Source organism: Sminthopsis crassicaudata, chromosome 2 (genome assembly GCF_048593235.1).
Source record: "Sminthopsis crassicaudata isolate SCR6 chromosome 2, ASM4859323v1, whole genome shotgun sequence".
NCBI lineage: Eukaryota > Metazoa > Chordata > Mammalia > Dasyuromorphia > Dasyuridae > Sminthopsis > Sminthopsis crassicaudata.
Genome location: NC_133618.1, coordinates 403652853 through 403671984, shown reverse-complemented (window position 1 = coordinate 403671984; position 19132 = coordinate 403652853). Strand labels below are relative to the sequence as shown.

General features: G+C 37.0%; 1 protein-coding gene across 9 annotated transcripts; it reads right to left on the bottom strand.

Moving 5' to 3' along the window:
- Window positions 1–1661: 1661 nt before the first annotated feature.
- On the bottom strand, window positions 1662–18674 carry CNOT8 (CCR4-NOT transcription complex subunit 8). Of its 9 annotated transcripts, none has more exons than XM_074291886.1 (7): window positions 18407–18674; window positions 11826–12015; window positions 9656–9849; window positions 7330–7491; window positions 6634–6778; window positions 3974–4084; window positions 1662–3078 (listed from the first exon to the last, which is right to left on the bottom strand). In XM_074291886.1, exons 2-7 carry the CDS (start codon window positions 11940–11942, stop codon window positions 2929–2931), a joined length of 879 nt encoding a protein of 292 aa, XP_074147987.1. In that variant the 5' UTR covers window positions 11943–12015; window positions 18407–18674; the 3' UTR covers window positions 1662–2928. The 9 variants fall into 9 exon arrangements, with proteins under 9 accessions (XP_074147987.1, XP_074147990.1, XP_074147988.1 ...); XM_074291889.1 differs by having other exon boundaries at window positions 11826–11943; window positions 18407–18564; XM_074291887.1 differs by lacking the exon at window positions 18407–18674 and adding an exon at window positions 17014–17411.
- Window positions 18675–19132: the final 458 nt, after the last annotated feature.

The following is a 19132-nucleotide window of genomic DNA, read 5'->3' as shown; positions in this document are numbered from 1 at the left end:
TCATATTGTCCTGTTGTGGTGGAATCTTGAGACATTCTTATTATGATAGTTGTTAAAAAGACATGAAGGTCTGAGGAACTGGAATAAGTTGTACAGCAGGGATAAAAAGGAATTAATGTTAAAATAAAGAATGCTGGTATCGAGAAGCCCCCTTCATAGGAACAGATTTAAAAGGACTGTTGTTGAATTGTAAGTTAAGTTAATCCTGACCCACAACTTAATAACCTATTTATATTCTGAGATTCTAGTGAGGACTACATTTTAAAATTCAATTTCTAACAATTACTTCTTTGGCAGAAGAAAACCAGGTAGTGAAACTGAGATCCCTAAGCAGAATTCTAATAAGATTTGGGATACCATAATAGAAAAGCAATCTTGATTCTTTTCTGCATACTTGATGAACATAACATGTAACTGACATTCTAATCTAAAAGATCAGTTGTCATGTGCTGCTTTAATTCCTAGGTTAGCTTGACTAGATATCAAAAATTTGTGTGGTCACTTAGGGGCTTTCATGCCAAATTAATTGGACAAGAGCAATTCAAAAAGGATCAAGGATTTAGACTTGGAGGACTTCAGAGGCCATATAGTCCTTTCATTTTGGCTCAGAGAGAAATGACTTAAAGGTTACCCAGACGACTGTCAGTAGCACAGTTCATATCAGCTGCTTTTGTTCCTTTGAATTTTGACTGTATAAATCAATCCTTTTATATGTTAACTTGTAAGTATATTACTATGTAAAGTACAGTTCAGCATTTTTACATAAAGTAGCAAATTGAGTAACAATATATGTATATATATGTACACATACAAAGTGTATATGTACACATAAATGAAGAGGTCAAAGTTTAACTAATTTAAGTACCAGATGCCTTGACCATCAGCATACCCATGTGTACACAGGTTTTGGGGATTATTCATCTTCCTTCCTCTAGTCACCTAGAGTTTTGACTCCTAGAAAACAACTATCTAATCTCATGACCCTTAACTTTGTCAATGTGAATATGCCTTGCACCAAAACTTATCTTATAAAAATCCTTTTTTATCTTATAAAAATCCTGCAGTGACTACTACCCTTTTCTATTATTCCTATGTTATTATTAAATGTTCCTATTGCATTTGTTTGTTTTTTAGCAACTACTTAAAAGGATTAAATAGGAAAATCTGTATCCCGGTTATAGTTCAACTAATTGACTTTGGCCATATCACTTTATAGTTGGAGAGGATTTCAAAGTGTTTCTTCTATCCTCTTTGTCCTACTCCCTAAGTCAGAATACTTAACTCAGTTTCTACATTTCCAAAATGAAGGTGGTGATGCCCCTTCCAGCTCTGAAAATGCGTCCCTAAACAGACTAAAAATGAGAAAATCTGTAACCTTAGAAACAAGGCCAGGATGTAATAAGAACTCACAGCCAATCTTAGAGTAAAACCATCATTCCTAATAGCAAGAATATCAACAATTTACCAAGGAAACAAAGGCCTCACCAATGGCAGAAGGTCTAATTATTAACAAGTAAATGTGTATATAATTTTATGAAAATAAAGATATGTGGGCACTAGAAAAAAGGACATTGGGATCGTTCTCACATCAACAAAGGTTGAATGTAATGTTTCAGGGCCAGCAATTTGCAGCTGGAAAAGATAAAAAAACCTTCATACCAGAAGTTTAAAAAGTCTTTATTTTACAAAATTAAAAACACAATATTTACAAGCATTTAAAATATCAGCTTATAATACCTGAGACATGTTTTAAGTATCACAAATTGAATCTTCCATAAACTTGTTAAAACATAAGCTTATGGATTTCAGTAACTAAGCAGTTTCATTCTCTCCAGAGCAACACGAATTTTGATTTTCAAGAGTCAATATTCAAGAAGTAGCAAACTCAATTCTTGAATGATTAGATTTTAAAACAAAAATTATTGTCCTGAGATTTATACTCCAGATGTAATAAAATTACTTTCAAGTGAATTCTGTGAAGAAAAACTGAATTCCTTTGCTGTCCCTTTTTTTCCATATTTGGAAACTACTATATTCATCTTATCCTCAAACTCACTGGAAGGAAAATTAAGGGAGAATGAAGAGGAAGAAATCCCAAATGCCCATCTGAAATTATTTTTCTGTGTTGGAAGACTGCTGGTCCAAAGTTAATGTTTAGGAAATAGAAATTGGAAGGTTATTTTCTTCATCTTGGTACAAGATGTTTTATCAAAGTAATACTTAAAAAGACTTCAAATGAAGCACTCTTGACAGCAATTCTCTGGGACAATGTACTTAAGACATCTGAATGGCCAAATATTGAGTTCTAGAGATGACAAGGATAGACTAATAATTGAATTGTTTGCTTTTTAAGAAGTTTCCATTCTAACAGTGACCAAGTGGTCAATTTCCATGTAATATAAAGAAAAACTAGTAGGTAAGGAAGAGAAATTTTCAGAACCAAATATCTAACAAACTAGTCCACAGGTTACACTACCCTGTCCTGTTTTCATTGGCAGCTCTCAGTTCAGCTGAGTTAAGATTTCATTATCAGAGATTAGCAACAAATTATAAAATGAAAAGAGTGACAACAGATAAGAGTTATATACATTTTACTTGTTTCTGACTTGTCCCTGTTATTAAAAAGGTATCCAGTGAGCCATAAATGTTGGTGTTAGATGGCAACTACAGAGGAAAGGAGTGGGGATGAGGACTGGGGGAAGCCATTTTTACAAATTCAGAGTGAATTTTCATCTGGATCTAAAAAGAAGACATCATTTGTCTTCAGTAAAACACAAGTCTTTCTGCTCAATGCAGACTGTAGGAACAATTCACTCAATAGAAGCTCTTTCTGTTGGAAAAAGAGAGAAAGATACACATACAGAGACCAGTCAGGACAGCAAGCACCAGTACTTAATTGGGCCCATCCTGCAGAGCCATACCCTGTTGTCATTGTTGCATATTATTGATAATAGCCAATATGCTCATTTTCTCTTGAGCAGAGTCCATGTCCTCATTCTGTTTCGGTGCCACTCCTGTGCCAAGGCCATAGAGCCGTCCACAGTACTTAGCATCATCAATACTGTCTTCAAAAAATAACTAGAGAAAGGGAGGGAAAAAAGACAACTATGAAAATAATGGTTAAAATGAAGCTTTCTAAAGAATAATGCAAACTTTCTTAAAAAGAAAAAAAGGATATTGCATTCTACTACCCACCTTTCTCATAGCCCTCACAATACTGCAAACCTAATGTCAACATAAGGCTGAAAGCATGAGGGGCCACAACATTGAATAATTCCAGTCTCTACTGGCTTCAAATGTCCATTTAAAAATATTTAAAGTTCCTTAGGGACTTTCCATTCCTTTAGAAACTTTCTATTCCTTTAATATTCATTTCATTGAGTAATAACTTCTTCCTAACTAGAAAAGAACTTCAGAGTTTGAAAATGTTTACAAAACACTTATTTGTATAAAATAACTTTAAAGAAGGGGGTGAGAGTATTAACACCATTTTAGAGAAATAATGTGGTAACCTTACATCTTCAGTGCTCTTCCAGTACATTATAACCAAAATGTTTCAGGACTGGGAGAAACTCAGAAAGATGTGGCTTCATAATGATGTTTAAATATTTGCTCACAAATGACAATCTGTCTTCTTTCTGAAAAGTTAGATGGTGTTTTGTATCTATTTCTGTTGACTTTTTATAATCATTAGGACAGCCAGATAGATATGGATAAGTGATAGAACTTGAGTTCAAATCTGGCCTCAGATATTTACTAGCTAAGAGACCCTGGGCAAGTCACTTAACCTTGTTCACCTCAATTCATCTGTAAAAATAAACTGGAGAAGGAAACGGCAAACCACTCTGGTATCCTTGCCAAGAAAACCCCAAATGGGGTTACAAAGAGTCAGATGTGACCAAAATGACTCAACAAAATATTCCTCCTCTTCCTGGCCCCAGTTATCTGAAGTGACTTCTGAGCTGAGCCCCACCTCTTTCATCCTGAAGAAAGCCATTCCAGTAAGCAGTGAGTCTGAACCTGCCTGATGTTGCCTGCCAATTCGTTGCAAATCCAACTGATCAGCGACTTCCTGAAGACCTCCCTGTGATTGAAAAGAGAAAAAAAAAAAATTACAAAACCAATTCTTTTATCTGAATAAAGTAATTCTATTCTTTGAAAAATGCAGATTTGGCCGGTCTTAGACACTTTAACACTTCCTAGCTGTGTGACCCTGGGCAAGTAACTTAACCCCAGCCTTAAGGAAAAAAAAAAAAAAAAAGGAAAATGCAGATTTGGGAATTGCCTAACCTTTAATGTGCCCTTGGCTTCATCCCAGGGGCATCTCCTTCTTAAAGTTCTTAAAGCTCTTTTCTTTCCAGAATAGTATTTATGTTCCATCTTTTTCTCTTCTCTATGAAGTTATTTTGCCTGTCTGATGGATCCCTGCCCTAGAGTGCTTTATAAAATATTAGCATAAAATGAATGACAACTAATCACTACCAAAACATCAAACTCTTATGTAAGAGAGTTGGGGATGAAATAACCAAGTGGCTCCAAAAACATCGGAATTAAAGATAACATTAATACATCTCTCCCAGTCCCCTTTAACCTTAATTTTATTGCTCCAAATTTTAACACATCACATAAAAGCTCTGACAAAAATTTAAATGGACAGATAACTAGCTACCTATTCAAATGATATCAAAGTATGAAGCAAAAAACATCCCAATTAAAAAATGGTCAAAACCCAGTCATGGAAAAAAAAAATGTTCCCAAACACTAAAGATTAGAGAATTGCAAAAACAAATCAATGCTGAAGTTCGCCTCATATCTATCAAATTGGCAGAGATAATATTAAGAAATTAAGAAAATAAAGAAATTAAAAAGATTATCCAGATCTAAATTGACAACACTGAATCAATTTTGGGGAAAGATCTTAATTCCCTGAAGCTAAAATCAGAGAAATCAGTCTTGTTTATGGTGACCAAACTAAATTTCATCGTAAGTCTTTTTTGCTTAGTCCAACTAAGAGTTAGCTTTTTGTTTGTTTGTTTGTTTTTGTCTTTTTTGAGCAGAATGAAAGGGGAATTCTTGGCAGAAAGGAGAGTAATTGATTCCTCCAAGTGACACCTCCAAAGGTGTGCCAATATTATTCCATTTGGTTAATCTAAATCCCCAAGTATAAACTATCTACCTATTTTACTTTACTCATCTATGGTTTTACAATTACTATAATATGTAAATTGGAAGAGAGAAAAATTCTTCTCACCTCTGTCCATGAAGAAATGATTCTTTAAAATTGCCTCTAAAAGAGATTTTAGCTAAAACTAAAAAATGTGGATTGTTTTCTTCTACAGAATTAGGGGAATAAAAAGTCATTAGATTTGATAATTAAGAGGTAGTAGCTGCCAAACAATTTCAGTAAAGTAATGAGAATAAAACTATACAAGGAACTGATGACTACGTAGTGATCAGAAACAGAAACAGTAAATACAAAAAAACTTGCGTCGGTTTGTTTGATTTTTTAAAAATTAATTTATTTATTTTAATACACATTGCTTTATGAAACATGTTGGGAGAGAAAAATCAGAACAAAAGGGAAAAACCATGGGAGAGAGAAAAAAAAAAAGTGAACATAATGTGTTGGTTTGTTTCTTTTAAGTTTAGCTGTCAAAGTGAAGAAGGAGCTACTGAACAGAAGATATATAGGAGAATTAGGGAATTTTTTTTTTTTAAGGATTAAAGAGAGGAACATTTTTTTAAATGGACAGGAGTCAATGATGAGGAAAAAATTAAAGATGCAGAAGAGATATTGCTTGAGCAGTTATTTTGGAGCAAGAAGAAGATAAATTCAAAGATACACATAGTACTTACGAGATACACAATTAAGAAAATAAAGAGGAAAGCTACCTTCTTTGAGACAGAAAGTAAAGAATGGGAAATTTCACTAGGAAGTTTTATGAAGGCTGAAGGATGACTTCAATCTTACTATGGGGAATGGGGAAATAGGGATTTAAAAAAAAAAAAAAAAACTTTTGAAGCATTACTATACAAAATGAGCAAGACTGCAAAATAGCTATGAGGGCCTGACCTTACATAAGATCCAAGTTATAATGTAATGCTAGAGCAATATCATGAAACTTCATGGGGAGAGGAGGAATGGTAATCACTTAGTCCATTGCTCATTTATAACATTGCTCCTATAGAACTATCCCTTATAATATTAATTTACCTAATGACAATGTTATGTTTTTTAAGCTATTAAAAAGTTAAACTAATACAGGAGTATGGGAAAGCAAGAAAAGCAATGTTCTGAAAACTTTGATGCTTTACAGATGTCTGATCATGAGAACAATTCCAAGCCCTTCTCTGAATGTCACTCTTCATTGCAAAATAAAGATAATAATACTTGTAACTATGTCCCTCACAGGCTGTTTCAAGGAAAGGTACTTTACAAACTAAAAAGCACTTACCAAAATAAGAATTATTATTAGTTTCTTGATTTAAGTGCCAAGTAAAGGCTAGTTTACAAATCTGTTAACTGTTCTTTCCTATTTATTGGCTATCTTTAGGGACATATTTATACTTTTGTGAGTAAAGAGTAGCTGATTTTACTCATCTACTATTGATATTATGAAAAATCATTTTTACCTTAAGGTTTTTGCAACTCTTCATTAAATATTTCACATCATAGATAGATGGGAAGAAGAGGTTCAAAATATGGAAGAATTCATGCTCTTCTTCTGGTAATCGGGAATCAGTTAGCAGCTTTACCATGTAGCCAAAATCATAACCACTGTATAGAAGGAATCAGTCACTGCAGTTAAACAAATGGCAGAGATCAGACCCTGTTAACTCTGCCTCTCACATACTCATAAAAAGCTAAGGTCTATTTTTCCAAATTTCCAAAATTTTCCAAAACTTTCTACTTTTTTCAATTGAGCTAATTGAACTCAAAAGTGAATAAAAGTGAATAGAACATTAGAAAAAGTTATAGAAAACACGAAAACATGTCAAGATTTTATGCATAAAATCAAAAAAGATTTAAAGACAAATGACTTCACAGTTCAGTTGGCAAGATGTAATGTATTACCTTAGAATGACAATGCCCTGACTTTCTTAACGCTCTTAGAATTACATAAACTGATGATTATCAAATATATTGAGAAATCATCTATCACAGGCCCAGTTTTTTTTTTCTTGAATTGACAAAAGCTAAGGATATGCAACAATATCCAAGACTACTCTTTGTTAATAATAACAAATAGAGAATAACACACGTCAAATTAATTATTATGCTGAGACCTAGTGAGCTCATCATTTATTTAGGCTCTTTCTAGGACTGACCTGTGAAATGAAAGCCATTTGACGTTGTCACAGAGAACTACCCCTGAGGTCATGAGCAGTTCTGCAAAGTGCAAAGTGTCAATACCTTCCTCTTCATGCTTCTGGAACTGTAACCCTGAGTTAGCAAGGAGATCTATGGAGTCCTGGGAATACATGTCCTCTCTAAAAAAGCAAGTCATTCGCTTATTAAGTAATGTAAAATTACAATTGTAATTTTAAAACATCAACAATAACATATATACAAAAGAAATTTTTTCTAAAATGATTTTTTCAAGGTTGCTTTGAAGTACCTATGTTTTTTGTTTTTTGGACAAATGAAATCAACCTCCCCAATAGTCTTGAACTGTAAAACAGTAATTCTGAGACAAAAGATACATTTACATAACAAAGCAATCATGAAATAAGCAATGCAATCAGGTTTCTGACTCTCACTCCAAGGTGCACTGTCCTCTTCCTTTTATTACATTTGTACACTTATACTCAGATTTTGACTGGACCTCAAAAAAAAAAAAAAAGGACTCCCAGTAAGAAAATTCCCTTTACCTATATGGATCAGTACCTATTCTTCAATTTTTATTCTTGGAGAGTGGCTGTGGGGCAGCAGAGGTTAACTAACTAACCCAAGATCCCAGTAAATATATGGATCAGAAAAGAGACAGAATCAAGATCTCCCCAGCTTTTATCCATTATGTCATATTGCCTTTAAAACTCAAGACGACTAATAAAATAAGGTCATTAGATTAACCCTAAATATGGCAAAAATTATTTAGTTTTCCCTTATCTACCTAAAGTTATTACTGCATTAGCTGTGTGACCCTGGACAAGTCACTTAACCCCAATTGCCTCAGCAAATAAATAAGTGAATAAATAAAATAAGAATAGCTATGGTATAATGGGAAAAGCACTGGATTTGGATTCAGGATTTGGTTCATATTGCCCTAACAGTATCTATACAACACTGGACAAAAGTCATTTAAAAACCCAAGTGAATTTTAGTGTACAGATCTGTAAAATAAGGATATTGGACAAGCTTAGGAGTATCAAATTTAAATAGAAATGGATCCCTGCAATTGCATGTTGGCTTAGAAAACTACAAATTACATGTTGTATTATATCTTCATGTATTTTGTTCAACATTTCCCAACTATATTTAAACCCACTTTTTAGCTACCCTGGGACATTTTGCACAAGTTTTACACCTGTGAACTAGATGACCTCTGAAGTCTCTTTCAACTTTACCTTTCTCCTCATCCCCTTACTCCGCCCAAGACAACTGGGGCTAAATGTCTTGATGGTCACACAGCTAGGATGTGTTAAGTGTCTGAGGTTAAATTTTAACTCAGGTCTTCCTAACTTCAGGGCTAGTGCTCTAAACACTATGCTACCTAGCTGCCCGAGAAATGCTAAGCTTTGAAAAAGTATGTTTCAAAAATAAAAATCACAGGAGTTTGAAAATTATTCTTTACCTCTAAGTTATTCAAAGCACTCTTAATAGTCAAAGAAACCCCCAAATGTTTTTAAGAATTTATTCCCAAGTGATCAGAAGTCCTTTTCCTCATTTAAATAATATAGATTTAAATATGAGTAGGGCTTTAATGTCCCTCTAAAATATTACAATAATCTGTCAGACTGTCTACTTTTATTTTCCAGCCAAGAAGTCATAATTTTTTCATCCTTTTCTGCTGGGATCTTTATTTTCTAAAGGTCTACACCCCTTTATCTCTCTCTCCACACATACATGTACACACACAACTAATGAAGTCCAATGGTTGAGGAATGGTTCAATTGTGAAATCAAAAATGAAAAATATGATGGAGAAAAAAAGTTCTTCTATGAAGACCTACTCCAGTGCTTCATCCCAGCATATAGGTAAATGAAGGACTTCAAAAGATATGTCAGCTGAGCACAACTCTGTCATGCTCTACCTTTCTGGAAAACTTTCAAAAGCCAGAATACACAATATACGTGTCATTCAAGTATTATCCTAAATCCAGAGAAATATATCAATATATTGGTTGCGAGGTAATGAATTTTGTGGCCAAGAAACTCTTGAAGATCATTTTTACTAAAATAATCAAGGTTTATAATCTAGCAGTGGTGGAGAGAATAACCCACACCAACAAAAATTCGTGGTTTTTGGATGTACTGAAATTTTAATACTGATATCTATAAGTCCTTGTTTATTTTAAGTTCAAAGGTAATGTTCTACAAATTATATGAAATTCTAAATAAAAAACTGATTCAAAAAAATAACCTAATACCATCTCTGGTAATCAACAATATACTAATATAGCAGGTAAAGGGGAAAAAAGCACAGACAACTTACGTAAGATTGAATTTGAAGTTGAACTGCCAAGTGTTGATTCCAGAAGGATATTCTCCTTTCTCATTTGTAAATGTGAGGCCTAGCTGTATAATTTTAAGGAGGTCAACATTACACCGAAGAAGCTGGTACTGGTAGTCTATGGAGCTTCTAAATTCCCCAATTGGTCTCACTACAACACCTGGAAATTCTGTATCCTAAAAAAGAAGATTGAAAATGCATTTCTCAAGTGCAAAGTTCTATGAACAAATGTCTAGTCTACCCCAAGGTCTGTAAAATTATGACCTCAGTTTATAAAGAAATAATTTAACTAGCCAAGCTAATTTCATTTAAATAATTTAAAATGAAGAGCAGCAGCATCAAATCTAGAAATATTTGTCTATTATGGGATGCCATAAAACTATGAAATTGTTCTAACACTAAAGTATGTGTACAGAAATTACTAGAGATATATATGTTCACAATTTAGAACTGAATTCAATCTAGTTTTGATCCTGGGCAAGTTACTTAAGTTCTCTGTCTTCATAATCATCTGAAAAAGTAAAGGAACTAGACTAGATGACTTTTAAAGGTCCCTATAAATTCTAAAGCCAAGATCCTATTTCACAACCAAGTCCAACACAAACACTTATTAAGCACCTCCTAAGGAACAAGAGGGTCTTGGGGAAACAAAAAGAAAATAAGTGAGATTGCTTACATTCAAGAAAGATAAAATGTGACAAAGGAACTAGGGAGAGGGTTAAGGGATGAAGATAGAAAGGGGAGGGAAAAATCAAAGATGCATTTGATGAGATGTTTATCTCAAACCTATAGATAATATGAAAGCTCTAATTCTTTTGAGCATAGAAGTGACTAGGTCAGACTTCTGCTTTATGGAGATTATTGTGAGAGATTATTTCATGTAGCTACCTGAAGAATAGATGAAAATGGAAAATTGCCCATGCAAATATCTGGTAAATAAAAACTATTAATTAAAAAAAAAGAAGAAGAAGAAGAAGAAGAGATGAAGAAAGAAGACACAGAAACCAAAACACAACTATAATTCATCACGAAGGTAGTGGCAGGAAAAGTGGAAAGGAAGTTACAGATACAAGAAATATTACAGAAAATAATTTTTTAAACTTTACATCTGGGTGGATATAGGGGAATGACCAAAAGTAAAAAAAAAAAAAAAAAAAAAAAAAAAAAAATTAGAACTTAAGGAAATGGAAGGAAATGCCAAGTGGCAAAGGAAAAAACAGACTTTATAGATAGATAATGAATTTATTTTTGAACATGTTGAATTTACAGTATCAGAGGAACAATTAGTTGAAGCAGGAAAGGGGAAAAAAATAAAAGAAATAAATAGAATCAATTTAGCCAATTAAAAATTTACATAGAGAAGTAGAGAATAAGACCATTGGTGCCAACTTGTGAAATGGTTTTTACTATCAACGAAAGGAGTCTGATTTTAATTCCTACTGGCAATGAGAAGCAGCATCTTATAGTTAAAATAACAATGGATATATAAGACTTGAGTTCAAGTCTTAGGTCTCCCTTTTAGTTTTGTGATCTTGGACAAGTCATGACTTGATCAAAAGCCTTTTTTCCTCCTCAGTAAAATGGGGAAAATAATGTTGGTACTTATTTTGTCACAGGGTCATTGTAAGGGAAGCACTTTGTACTGTAAAGAAATAACCACATAAATGGGAGCTATTGCTACTGAGGATTGTAAACTAGGTAATGACAGCAGTGTTTAGAAAATTTAATCTGGCAGCATGTGTAGGACAGAAAGTGAAATCAGTCAGGGTACTACTACAGGAAGTCCAAGCAGGAGGCAATATAGGAGGCAATTACACTTGCCATAACCTGCTTATACTATATTAGTCCTGACTGTTACATTGATGGAATTTCATATTGATTATATTGCACAGGGGTCAGCAAACTCCAGCTCTCTGGCCAAACACTGCCTGTTTTTGTACAGCTAAGAATTTTCTTATCTTTTTAAATAATTTTTATTGTTATGTAAAAATGTAAAAACCATTCTTAGCAGGCTGTATAAAAACAAGCAGTAGGCTACCCAGGCTGTAGTTTATCAATCCTTAGTCAGTCAAATTTACTAACTAGCACAGAAAATTTGATTTTATTCCATTCCATAACTGAAGGTGATTCAAGGACAGTGCAGTACATTTACCATAGCAATGTAACTGTAACTGAGCACAATTTCTCGGATCTTCCTCATCTCTTCTTCTAGGTTGCTGGCCCAGACTTCACAGATAACCTGGCTGTTCTCCACAAGTGCTGCAGGCATCCTGAAGAAACCCGAGAAGACACCTTCAGCTAAGACTGGATGATAGGACAAGCCAGAGAGCTGTAGTTCTGATCTAAATACAAAAACATATGCTTTGAAATGATGAATTTACATATACTTCACTGCTTCAAGAACCTATGATTTCAGTTTGTGGATATGACTTCCCTACCAATGCTGAATCACAGCCTCCCTGTGTTTTAAGTAGATGGTCTTCAGGAGTTGCTATAGCTAAAACACATCTCTATTGTCAACATATTAACAAATCTTGCCAAATTTAACTAAACTGGTTCCAAGAATAGTCTAGCATGAGGTAATTCAAAATATTAATTCATATTATCAAGGTGGCACACATAAAAACAGGACAAGTTTTCTGTGTGCTTTATTGGTTTAAGACAAAACTATACTTGTCCTTAATCTGATAAAAACTGGTACTGATCACTATTACCAAGAAAAATATCACACAGAGTTTCCTAACTGAACTAGTTCCTTAAACCAACTTTGTGAGGTCCCTTCTTTCAGAAAAGATAAATCATCACCTTAAGCCAGTTTCCTGGTCCTCTCTTACTTGACATAAACCAATGGCTAAAAGTCACCTATGGCACAAATCTGAGTACAATTCTCACATCATTCTGTATGACTAAATCATGGAAATCAAATTTAGAAATCTTTTACAAACAGATTATTTCATACATTTTAGCATAGATTTAGAGGCAAGGAACTCAAACAAAGAGGCTGCATCAAGGGAGTAAAAAACAGTTTTTACAACCATGTGTCAAATAATAAGAATATGAAGACAAACTAAGAAAAGCTATCCAACTGTTAAACAAATGTCAATTAAAATTAGAGCTACCGACAACTATTTTTTTAAGGACAACTAATATTTTCTAAGGAGAGCAGCAGCAAAAGATGAAATATTTAATAAGAAAATTTTCCATTGCTCATTTGAACCTTCCTTCAACCAAACGAAAGACCAGTAATAGATAACTAACATTTCATTTCTAAACATATCAAGGAAAAGATTTAAACATTTTACATAGCACCTGCCACGTAGCAAGCATTGTGCTAAACACTTTACACACACACACACACACACGTATAAACATATTTATACCTATAAAGCTGGAAAAAGTGGCCCAGAAATAACAACATAAAATTTTAAAGGCAAAAATAATAAAAACAGAAATAGAAAAGTTTATGGGATCAATTGTCTTAGTGGGTTAAAAAAACATAGAATTCTAAATATAATCTGTGAGAAAACAAGCACACTAAATGCACTATTGTTTGGGGGAGCAGCTGTGTTTTGCTTCAACATCTATGGAAAGCAGTTTGGAAATGCGTCCCAAAAGTCACTAATATGTGCATACCTTTAGACTCAGCAATACTAAAGAAAGAACCCCAAAATTCTGAAAAATCCTTAAAGGAAAAAAAGCATCTTCAACTCTGCCTCAGTGAGGGGATTCCACCCCACCCACAAACAGCTTCATCTGTTATCTGGGTGGGAATGACTCAGTCCCAAAATCAATTGAATTCAATTCAAATTCTAATCCTAGCTGAAACCCAGCAAGGAGCCAACATGGGATTCCACCCACAACCCCCCTTTCAGCTAGCTCATAGCCAAAGCCTCCTATTATAAAAGAGCCAAACTAAAACCTCCTCTTTGCAGAGGTTCCAAACATGTCAGCTATTCCATGCTTTGCATCCCAAAGGGCCTCTGTCCACTGGAATACGGTTTCCAGTGCCCCTTCTCTTCACTCGCACCTATTTCCTTAACTAGACTTTAACCAGACTTTAACTTTATTGTGGGGATTGGAAAATCCCCATAATAAACCTCTTTTATCAATCTAGGTTTTCAGATCTGTAAATTCCTTTACAGGGGACTCTGAGCCGCCAGAAGGGAATTCCAGAACTTCCTACCCCTGCACCGACAGTAGACCTCATTTAGATCCTATTTAACTCTCTGACCACCAGTAACCCTAATTTCATTTGGGTACCCCAAATCTAAACCTCATCAATACTACTCTTAGGTCTCTACTCCAGCAATATCAAAGAGGGGAAAAAACCCCACATATATAAAAATATTTTTAACAACTCTACTTATTGTAGGAAAAAAACTGGAAAGTAAAAAAATGCCTATCAATTAAGAAATGGCTTAATAAGTTGTGCTTAAGAATGTGGTAAAATATCACTGTGCTATAAGAAATGAGAACATAGATAAATTCAGAGATGGAAAGACATACAAATTGAGAGTAAAGAACCTGAAGGACAATTTATAACAGATATTAAACACTAATAAAAAACAAAATGAGCAAAAGTAGAACAATTTATACAACATTGTAAAAAAAGAAAAAACTTTATTGCTGTAAGAAGTATGATCAACATATGATACCAGAAGACCAATGATAAAACATATTATTTACTTCCTGATATAGGTTTAGAATACAAAAAATGAGTGTCCTCTCTACATATATGTATAAAAATACACAGACATGTGTATATATATATATATATAAAGCTAATAAGGAAATTTGTGCATATTTGTTAAAAAAGGAATTTTTCTTTATTTTCCCCTCCAATTGGGGATGGGGCATTGGAGACAGAGAAAATACATTTCTGTTCACTAAAAAACAATTTAAAAATAGAGAGGTGAAGAAATGATACAATTTTAGAATGTCACATTTATTTCATGATGAGGTCACCATTTACTTTTATTACAAAGCACTATTAATGGAGTTGGGATAATCTGTAAATGTTTACAATGTAAAAAAACCAACCAACAAACAAACAAACAAAAAAAGCAATCTCGCCTAATACTATTCATTATATTACAGTATTCATTTGAAGGTAGGTCCCCAGTGGAATTCAAGGAATTAGATGGATGTACCAGTAGAAATTTGAAAGAAAATAAAAAATTTGCTTTAGGAAGTGCCACAGATGGATTTACTTATCTTTAAGAAAACAAGAATTAACCCCAGGGAACTGTAATTAGCTCCTTCCCTTTACCACACCAAAAATCCTTTGATATCCAACGCTTTATACTAGAGCATTTTTAAAAAGCTCATAAATCATTCCCTGGTCACAACAAATATGACTTCCCCTTTAGTTGTATTCTCTTTAAAAGAGAATTCTACTTCCTTTACCACCATAGTATCATTAATACTAAGCAGTATCCATCAAAGCAAGCACTCAACAAACACAGCTTGAGTAAACAAATCAAGTGAATTAAGGGTAGAGAATCTGCCTGATTTGCTAAGAGATCCAACAAATGGCCAGAATCAAAAAGTGGTCAATTAACACAGAGATTAAAATTAATAAAAACAAGTAGTTGATGCAGAGCTTCTTAAAACTTTTTCCACTCAATCCCTCTTCACTTGAGAAATTTTTACATGACACCAGATATATAATTATACAAAATAGGCCTACAAATCAAACATTTACTGATAATAAATCCTAATTTCATGACCCCCATATTCAGTTAGGAGACTCCATATGGGGTCCCAAACCAGTTTAATTAATTGGGGTTTATGGCATAGTGGAAAGAACACTGGATTTGGAGATGAGGCCAGGTTCAGAATTCTATCTTTGAGCAAATCAACAATCTCTTAGGCTTAAATTTCCCAAACTATAGCAATAAAGTAGTAATACTTGCCCTGATTTTACAGAACTGTTTTGATTATCAAAGCTAACAATAGCTGAAATTTATATAGTTTACCATTATAATGATCCAACTCTGCTTTAAGCCTATGTGATAAAGCTTGACCTCTGCAGAAAACTCCCCCACTGCCTCACTGCTCCAGGGTAACTGAAACAGCTCCACTTCAAAGCACACAAACTACTTCAGATCTAGTTGAAACATACTTAATGAGAAAGGCAACACAAGGGAGTCAAGCTTAAAAATGCTTTTGATGAGACACTCAAATCTGGGAGAAAGCTAAAGAAAGGAAAATGAGAAATCATTGAATCTGAACGCTTAGGATCAGGCTCTCTTTCTGCCTCACGGAATTACTTTTAATGGCTTGTTGTAGAAGGAATGGCTTCAGTTCTCAGTCCCTTATTATTTTATAACTCCAACAGAGGGAAAAAAGTTCTGAGCTTTTTAACGTTACACCTATTCATTAATTACATTTAGTTGTTTACTGCATCTCAGCCAAGAAAAAAAATTTACCATGTCAATATCTATGAAATGTGGTATATGTGAGTTTTTAAAGGTTCCTTAAAACAAAGACATAAGGGATCAAGCTATTCATGGACTATCTGCCCTATCTATTACTAAAACTTGAATGCACTCTTCAAGTCTCCAGTATCTAAAAGTAAACAGAAAACACAAATCAAACAAGAAATTAAATATTTAACTACTTAAATGGGTCCAAAATCCGCGAGTGTACCTCTCTATCACTGTAGCTGCACACCTTATTCGGGAGGAAAAGAATTAAAAGTCACACCTACCAGCCTTTCTGGAGGCATTAGTAAAAAAACAAAGCAAACAACTACCTAAAACCTAGGAAATCACCGGCCCAACGAAGGCTCTCCACCAAATAGATATAATTAACAGGGTCCGCCAATTAAATATTTCTTTTTTAAAAATAAGGAATCAAATTTGAGCCGTGTCTGTTTTAAGACAGAAAAGGAATCGAGACTTAACTGGGTGCCAAATGTGTTATCTCTATCAACAGGCACAAGCCCATATAGTTTCTGAAAACCCTGTCTTACCCTACGGCCCCAATTCTGTCCGTTTCAGAGAGAGTCAATGGACGCCTAACCTGCTTCATAACTTGGTGTTTCCCCAAAGTAAGGTCCAGGTTTGGCCAAAAAGAGTGTGCCACAGGTGGGTGATAACAAGGGGAGAGGGGCGTAAGTGGTGCGGCCCTCCCTTCTCACGTCCCTTCTCAGAGGTCTACACCTCAAACCTTCATCCCCCATTCCTCCTCCTCCTGGAACTCTCCCTGCCTCCATTCATCAGGTTCGGCCCTTTGGCCATCTTTCGGATAATGGTCCGTTCTTCCTTAACTCTCCAGCTCCAACTTTACACTCTCCCTTCCAGACTCCTCAGGCGCCGCGATCTGGCCCCGCTCACCTAGGCCAACTGGGCCCGCAAAGGACGGGCGTGGGGGTGGGCGAGCAGGTAGACAGATTCCCCCCGGGACGGTGGCGGCGACGGCGGAGGCGACAGGGTCTGCGACTGGAAAGGACCCACTCCTTCCTCCCGCTCGCGACCCCTGTCCCGGATCTGCTCCTAGCACTGAGCGTAACAGCGACAGTCCGTTCGCGGTCCAGAGAGGACCGGGGCTTTATGCACCACCCACACACCCTCCTTAGACCCGGCTGCTCTAGCCAGCCCAGTCTTTCAATGTCGCTTCCTCCCAGCTCCCTTCTGCGTCACCCCGGACGCGAGCACGCCTGATCCGTCATGCCAGCTCCGCCCCCTTGCGCGTCCCAGCGACCTCTCGCGGGGTCTCTGAGCCCGTGCTCTCCGAGGGAGCTGTGCGCAGGCGCAGGGCCACGAGGCCGGAGAGCTGGAATTATGGCTAGGAAGGAGAAGGGCCGTGCGATGGGAGGAGTGGGCATTTGAGCACGCATGTCAAGTACAGGACTCTCTGCTTCTTCAGCGAAGTAGCGGGGCGCGAGCTCAGATTCGTCATAATCTCCACACTCCTACGAAGCTCTCCCTTCCCTGTTTTAAGGCGTCCGGCTCGAGGACCGAGCGGGGCGTGCCTCTGAACTACCCTGCCGGGATGGGGCGTGGTCTTGAAGTTCTGGCCTAGCAGCAGGGTTCCCAAGTTACTCTCTTACCCGCGCCTGGCCTTACTGGTGGCCAGTGACCGTTATTGCCGTTGAAAGGCTAAGGAATGGACACCTCTTCCAGTAACGCCCCAGTTAACACGGGAAAAGTGATTCCCCCTCACAGCTTCGTGTCGCCCTCGCCCCGGGGGAAAAAAAGCACAAAACGGACAACAGAAAATCCACTATCCTCTTGAAGTTTCTGTGGTCCCCCCTCCCCGTTAATGCTCCTGGGCTGCGGGACCCGGGCCAGCCTCGGGGAGCACTTCTCCAACCCCGCAGGGACCCAGACGCAGCGTTACCTTGGCAATGGAAAGGGGAACATTCCTCCAGCCCACCTTTTTTCCCTTTTGGATCAAAGAAAATTATAGCCCTAACAGCTGGAAAGGACCTTATCAGAGCCCCCAGAATCACAGGCTTGGGTCAGACCCGAAATCCCCTCGGTCAACCCAACCCCCAACTCAAAGCACAAATCTCAACAGCCTTGTTCCCTGGGGGAGGGGGGAGAGGGGGCGGGATTCTGGCTCTATGGGAAGACTTGGAGAGCCGGGACAGTTCACCCCTTTTTCTAGGCAGCTGCGGGCGCTGGGTTTGACGTCGGAGGGAGCCACCCTTTGCCTGGGCGGTTTCCCCTGGGACCTACTTCTGTCCCCCAGGATGGGACATGACAAATAAATTTCATTTCTTACCGGACAGACTCTTCAGAGATCTGGAGACGGTAGTCACTTCCTTGTCTCTCAGGCAGACATCTTCCGCTTCTATTAACCCTGCCGCGGGCATGACTTGGAGGCCCGGGCCCATCGCCCAGGCTGTCCTTCAGAGTGACTCCAGCTTCTCAGATGAGTGCGGGCTCTGGGACTGAACACAGAGCTCCAAGGACATTGCGGCGGTGAGACCATCGGGCTCCTTCGTTCGAGGCACTAGACTTCTAGACCCTCGATCCGCCAGCAACCCTGCACTAACGTTCAGACTTCAGTGTGGAGAACGGGTGTCCAAAACGGCAATGCCACAACGGGACTTGGAGACTGAACAAAGCTTTGAAAAAGAGAATTCCTGTCACTAGTCCATGCCAGGGGTCAGTCCAAGAGGCGTGCTGCCCCCTTCTCCGCTCTCCCCATCCCAAGTCCTCATTCAAAGGGCAAAAAGACTTGCTGAACCAATCAGTCCTTGCACCCTAAGTACTGTTACTCATGGGTTCTCTATGTTATTTCCAACTTGGATTACCCTGAAAAGCCCGGAAGTTCTTCCAATAAAGGTTCCTAAACAGATCTCAAATCCCAGCACCTGCAGCAGACCCCTAGCAGCCGCTATAATGGATGCAACAATCCACCGGACCTGGATCGTCAGTCTTTTCATTGGAGCTAGTGGGCCTTCAAAACATGTGTCCTCAGGCCTACATCTGCTCCTCTTGCCAA